The sequence below is a fragment of the Arvicola amphibius genome, chromosome 17, assembly GCF_903992535.2.
Source record: "Arvicola amphibius chromosome 17, mArvAmp1.2, whole genome shotgun sequence".
Taxonomy (NCBI): domain Eukaryota; kingdom Metazoa; phylum Chordata; class Mammalia; order Rodentia; family Cricetidae; genus Arvicola; species Arvicola amphibius.
Genome location: NC_052063.2, coordinates 11,167,103 through 11,173,799, shown reverse-complemented (window position 1 = coordinate 11,173,799; position 6,697 = coordinate 11,167,103). Strand labels below are relative to the sequence as shown.

Genomic DNA, 6,697 nt, shown 5'->3' with positions numbered 1-6,697 from the left:
CGAGGGCCCCAGGAGGGGTCATCGACCTGGGCAGTAGCCTGCTTTCCCTAGCCTGCTTTCCCCGGCTCCGTGTGTCTTAGAGAGGGAGGGACCGACTTCTGGGCCACCCCTACGCCCGCCCCGCCTCCCGCCTGTCCATGCACACCGGACTGCAGAGGGTCGCGTCTGGCAGGCCCGTGGTGGTGTGGATGGCTGGAAAAAAGATCCCCTCCTCTATGGCGAGCCGGAGAAAGGGGCTACTGCTATTCGGAGGGGGGGGACACCAAGGTGCTCAGCTGCTGCGGATAGGGGCAAGCACTGCACTGGACGCCTAAAAGGCACTGGCTAGGGACTTCTCCCACTTGTCCCCGAGCACCCCGAGGTGTAGGGTCAGAGGAGGGCGGAGTCCCAGACCGCCACCCCGCAGCCACCGCTACCGGCACCGGCTCTCAGGCCGGCTCCCTTGAAGCCTGCGCATTAGCGCCCGAGCCTCTTTAAAGCGCTGGCGGGGGCTGCGGTCACGTGAGACGGATTCCTGGAAAGTTCCTGGAAAGCGGCCTCCGCAGCGGCCGGGCGGGGCGCAAGGGGCGGAGGGAGGCGGGGAGCAAGCGAGCGCGCGAGGGAGGGAGGGAGGCGCGCGGGGCTGGGAAGTCGCGCGCACACTCTGCTCCGGGGACAGACGGTTAACTCTTGCCAAGTCTCGCCGCCGCTGCGGCTCGCGGGCCTTGGGCTTCCCTTGAAGCATGAGCCTTCTCTCCCGCAGCCGCCGACGCTGCGCGGGTCGCGGACAGTGCGCGCCGGGGCTCCGGGCGCGCGGACTCAAGATCCCTTGTGCCCCGAGCCCGGAAGCTTGCGGCAGGTACCGCTCGCGAAGCCCGAAGGCTCCGCCCGGGGCACAGTGGCGGGGGGAGGGGGGAGGGCGCGGGGGAGGGCGGCGGAGTGAGAGCGCTGGAGCAGGCGGACTGCCTGGGCTTCCTCAGTTTAGGGCTCTCGGGGAAGAGTTCGAGTCGCGGCTCTGCCCCATCCGGATGCAACTGCCTCCTCTCCTGGGTTCCTTCTCAGCCTCGCGAAGTCTTCGGAGTCCCCAACCCCCCAACCACTGCTATCCAAATTTATAATCCTAATAACCTGATCTCCCGCTCCTCCCCGCCAGCCTCCGCCCTTGCTCCCCCCACCCCTTCTCTTTCGCCCATCTCCTCCGCTACAGCTGGAGGGAAACCCGGCACTAGCGCAGGGGTGTCAGCCTGGGGTGGCTGGAGAGAGCGAGGCTACGATCCTTGGGATTTTTTTTTGTCTGCTTTCGGCGCAGCAAAGTCGGGCTGCTTCTACCGAGCGCAGAGCCGGTTGCATCCCCAGGCATCTCATTCTTCAAATAAACATCAACGGGGGAACTCAGACGGGCACCCCTCCTCTCCCCGGCTTCCCCGCCCCAGGTCCGCTGGGGAGGCTTCCTGGTGCGGAGGCGGCAGTCGCCGCGGCGGAGGTAAGACCTCGGTGCTGGTTGATGGCACGACCCGCTGCGCTCGCTGCTGCGGGCTCAACCCCCGGCCTCATCTAGAGCTCGGGCGGGGGCTGCCCGTTCCGGCCGATTCCTCGACAGCGCCCGCGGCGGCAGCTGCAAGAGCAGCGTTCCGCGTCTCGGAGCGACCGCCGCTGCGCCCCTTGTCCTTGTCGGAGCGTGCTCCGGGAAGCCGCAGGAATGGGGCCGAGGCCGCCCTCGCGGCGGGGATGCAGCGGCTGGCGCACCGCTAGCGCACCGCAGCACCCTCGGCTGGCGACCCAGGAGCCCTGCGGCGCTTTGGGGCGTGGAACCAGGTTTTGCCGGATGCATCCTTCCAAGGGCCACAGGGCTGCTCGAAGTGTGGGATGGAAATGCCAAGTGCAGAGAACTGCCATGTTCGTTGCATTTATTATGCTTTTTTCCTATTTGCCCTTGACAAAGGCCTATCCCGACCCGCAGGTGACTGTTCCCTAGGCTGCCTGTGTGTGATTCCAGCACAGTTCTTGGGCGGGAAAACACCTTGTTTACCCTCACCCTGTCTCCCACCTCACCCTCTTCACTCAGGCCAACTCTAGCGTCTTGGGTCTGGGCTCTCTTTTTACCCGTCTTTCCCCTAGAGCTGGGCAGGGCGTTGACTGGATGCCTGGGGTTAAATGGTACAGAAGCACGCAGGCGGAGGAGTCCCTGGGATTTTCCACGTGTCTGTTTCCCCACCCCCACCTCGGCCGTAGGGGTCCAGTCCAGACTGACCCAATCTCTGCCCCATTGTCTCTTCCCAGGCGATCTGTGGGTGACCGTGTCTGCAAGAGACTTTGCCACACCATTCTGCCGGAATTTGGAGAGAAAGAACCAGCTGCTTCCAGTCCCCTCCCCCTCCGCCACCATTTCGGACACCCCGCAGAGACTAGTTTTGGGATACCCTGTGACTTCCAAGGAGGACGCGAGGTCCTCTGGCCCCAGCTCGGGCGACCACCTATCTCTGACGTGTTGACTCCTCTCCCATGACCCTGCGGTGCCTGGAGCCCTCCGGGAATGGCGTGGACAGGACGCGGAGCCAGTGGGGGACCGCGGGGTCGGCGGAGGAGCAGTCCCCGGAGGCGGCACGGCTGGCCAAGGCCCTGCGCGAGCTCAGTCAAACAGGTAGGGAGCTGGCGGCTGGCAAGGAGTGCGAGACGGGGCGCCTCCCCCAAGGCGGTGGAGAGAGCGCTGACGGGACGCCGGCTCAGGTGGGGAGCTTTGAGTACGATGGGACTAGTCTCTTGGCGTCCGGTCCCCGTCTCCGGAGCCGGGGACCCGCACAGAGGGATGCCCACTGGCTCGGCGGGTTCTTAGGTGACGACAAAAAGCAAAGTGGAGGGACGCTGGAGCTTGGGCGGAGGGCAGAGCGCGAGCTGGGAATGGTGTCCCAGTGCGGTGACCCTGGGCTGCTTTCGGCCGGGGTTCGGGCTTAGGCGCTCCAGCTCGCACCCGCGTGGGAGAAAAGCGGCCGGCGCCTCCCTTAACGGAGGGCGAGCCGGCGGCCAGTGGGGCTGGGCTGCGTGCGTTCCCGGGGCTCAGCCTCCGCCGCAGCCCCGGACGGTGGCGGCCAAGTTCGGAGACAGACAGTCTGCGTGGAGCGCAGCTGCAGGGTAGCCTGGCCGAGAGCAGCTGGCAAGGGCCGTGCCCAGGACAGCCTCCAGGTACAGCTTGGTCTCAGGCGGCGCTCTGCGCAGTGCGGAAGCGGTTCGCTGCATCTGCAGGAAAGAAAAAGTATATATATAGTATTTTTTCTCCCGAAAGCAACTCTTATAGTTAAAATCTGTCTTGAGGCAAGACAACTTTTGGTAGCAATAAGTTTGTGGAAAGAAGGGGAAAAACTTCCAGTCTTTTCTTTCTGCTTCCCCCCCACCCCGCCTCCGGCTTTCCCTCCTCGGGAAAGTTTCCCGGATATATACTGGCGGGGTGTGTGTGTTGTTTGAAGAGGGGTGTCGGCCGAAATGGAGGGCACGTTGTTCAAACTTATTAAATGAAATGTCTTGAGTCACCTTCTGTAAGTGAGATTTGGATATGACCAAAACAATTAAATAAGGTTTCAGAGAACAGGGGTTGTAATTGTGGTTGTAATACAATTTGAACCAGGGCAAAGTCCAAAAGAGTATAGTGAAGACTGTCAACTTAAAGTTCCAGATAATATGCACTCTCTCCCCCAAACTTAGCTAGTTTTAATCAAAGCAGTCCACAAAGTAGTGCTTTCTAGGGCTTCTAGCAGAGGCTAAACATTACAGGTTGTTTGGGGGCAGCTCTGGGGGCTACCAGCCATTCAGAGAAGATGCTTCTGTTTTTATTGGAAATACTGGAGATAAGTTTTCCACTTTTCCCCTAACTTCTAATTTATTTCTAATTTACTTAGTAGGTTTTTATCTCAATTTAACTATACTGAAAGTATCATTTTTTTCTCAGCCAATCATGTCTATCATATTGCAAATGTTCTTTTGGCTCATTAGAAGAAAATCTTAACGTAGTTTAAAGAAGAGCTATGGAAAATCTTTTAAAAAGAAAGAACTTGGCTTACCGCTGTGCCTAGAATGGACTTAAGTGTTTATTAAATACCCATCAAAAGATTTGTGATAGTTCCTGATAAACTTCCACCAGCAGGCATTTTTTTTAAAAAAAAAAAAAAATAGGTATAACAAGAAGAATTAGTTGAGCATGGTGGTGCAGGCCTGTAAATCCCAGGACTTGGGAGGTGATTGCAGAAGAATCAGAAGTTCAAGGTTATCCTTGGCTAAAAAGTAAAATTGAGGCCAGCCTATGCTACATGCGGCCCCGTCTCAAACAAAACAAAACAAGTAGAAAGATGACTGCCAAGTGCAGACCATATCCTAAAAATTCTTAAAATTAACTGTTTCACTTTCTTTTCTTTTTCTTTGTGAATGAAAACCCCAGGATGGTACTGGGGAAGTATGACTGTTAATGAAGCCAAGAGAAATTAAAAGAGACGCCCTGAAGGAACTTTCTTGATTAGAGATAGCTCGCATTCAGACTACCTACTAACTATATCTGTTAAGACGTCAGCCGGACCGACTAACTTGCGGATTGAGTACCAAGAAGGGAAATTCCGATTGGATTCCATCATCTGTGTCAAGTCCAAGCTTAAGCAGTTTGACAGTGTGGTTCACCTGATTGACTACTATGTTCAGATGTGCAAGGATAAGCGGACAGGCCCAGAAGCCCCCCGGAATGGGACTGTGCACTTGTATCTGACCAAACCTCTGTACATGTCAGCGCCACCTCTGCAGCACTTCTGCCGGCTCACCATTAACAAATGTACCGGTGCCATCTGGGGACTGCCTTTACCAACAAGACTAAAGATTACTTGGAAGAATATAAATTCCAGGTATAAGTATTTCTCTCTTTTTTTTTTTAAAAAAAAAAAAAAAAACAAAACACATGCCTCATATAGACTCTCTCCGAATGCAGCTATGTATAAGAGAACCCGGAGGCCCTTCTCTGGATAACTGCGCAGAACTCTTTCTTAAGGACAGTCGAGCTCAATCTAATTTAAAGGTGTGATGATGTAGCTAGGTATTTTTAAATTCCCCTACGTAGTTTTAGCGGAGTGATGCCTCCTTTCCTATGGCTGATCAAGACCAAATGGCCCTTTAAATTAAAACAGAACGTCCCAAAGTAAAGGCGACGGGGAATCTTGCTACCAGAATGACTTGCCTTTTTCGGCTTCCTATGCACTGGGTCAGAAGTCCAAGCTCCATAGGAGAGAAAGTCCATGTGAGTTTCTGAAGGAGGAAAGACCCTGGCTGACCCAGGCTTAGCTCCACTTCTAGATGCCTGGCGGTCAGTCTGCGTTAGAACACGGGATGCTTTACATCCTGATGTATGTGGTAGGAGTTTTGTTAAACCGATCATGCTTGTATTTACCCCTCATTTTATGCAATTAACCAAACCAACCAAAAACCAGTCACCGTGAGATCCTGTATTTGTCTTTTTACTACACGTATGAACTCTCCTGTGAATGAGTACTGTAGTAATCCATTTCTAGGTAGCCTTACTTACAGAAACATTTCAAACTGGTGCAAATGGAAGAGACTTCTCTCTTTTCCTTTAAGGCTAAAGACAAGAATGTCACGCTACACAGGTGCAACTCAATCCTCGATAATAAAACCCAATGTAGATAGAGACATTTTACCCCTTGAAGTAGCTGTGAGTCTTAACCTACTGCCATTGATTTTTGGAAATGGCTTTAGAAGTTTCCGAGTTGTCCTTGAATTGTCTGACCACGGACATCAGCAGCTGTCTCCCTTCTACCATGTAGAATACTGACTTACTTTTCTTCCAGATATAGGGGGTAACTTGCCTGTTTTTCAAAGTGTTTATTTACTGCTGTTACTATTCGATTAGAATGTATTAACTAATAAAGGAAAACCTCTGACTTTTACAACTTGCATTTATACTTTGAGTTGTAGATGTACATTTCCGTGGTAATAAAAGGTTGTCATAAAAACTATATCAAGTGAAACAGACCCAGCAATTAGCACAGGTGTAGAACATTAACTCACTCGCCTCCAAATTAGGCCTGCACCTGCCCTTCATGTTTTAGAAAGCATGGTTTACAGACGAGGAATTGTCAGACAGCCTGGTCCTGTGCAGGCTGGACGGGTATAACGCTCAGGGCCTTCGGTGTTTTCCAAAGGAATGGTTTAGCCACGATTGAAGTGATGTCAGGGTCTGCTCTTTAACATGCTGAGCAGACCCAATACTAAACAAACAAAGCTTCCGGCCACTTTCTTAGGGTCACAGTCTCATGAGTGCTGTAGATGGGTCATCTTTTTCTGGAATCTAGACGTGCGTTCTTCTTGCCACTCTTTACGTTTTCCTGCCGGCCCACAGGACTCCAGTGTTCCAGGTGAAGGGGAACTGGGGAACCTGGTGTGCCATGGGGTGTACTAGGATGTGAGCAGAAAGCTATCAAGTACAGAATAAGAGAACTCGCTTCTCACATATCGTACGTAACCTTGCAGTTTTGAAGTTCCTAAGAAGTTTTAGCACTAGAAGGAATTATTAATCTACCCAACACCAAGGATTGCTGGGTTGTGGGTAGGCAGAGCCTATATAGCCTAATCTTGAAATAAGAGCTAGTTTCTATAGAGTCTAGTCAACGGTGGGCAATAACCTTCTCATTAGGACATCTAGATGCTGTATTTTTTTTCTTCTTCATGACAC

General features: G+C 53.2%; 1 protein-coding gene across 1 annotated transcript; it reads left to right on the top strand.

The window, feature by feature from the left end:
* The first annotated feature begins 612 nt into the window (after positions 1-612).
* Positions 613-5,912, top strand: Socs2 (suppressor of cytokine signaling 2). Its single transcript, XM_042054265.1, is given in 4 exon segments — positions 613-838; positions 2,260-2,620; positions 4,406-4,822; positions 4,825-5,912. Coding segments are annotated over 3 exon segments (594 nt in total). The 5' UTR covers positions 613-838; positions 2,260-2,481; the 3' UTR covers positions 4,863-5,912.
* Positions 5,913-6,697: the final 785 nt, after the last annotated feature.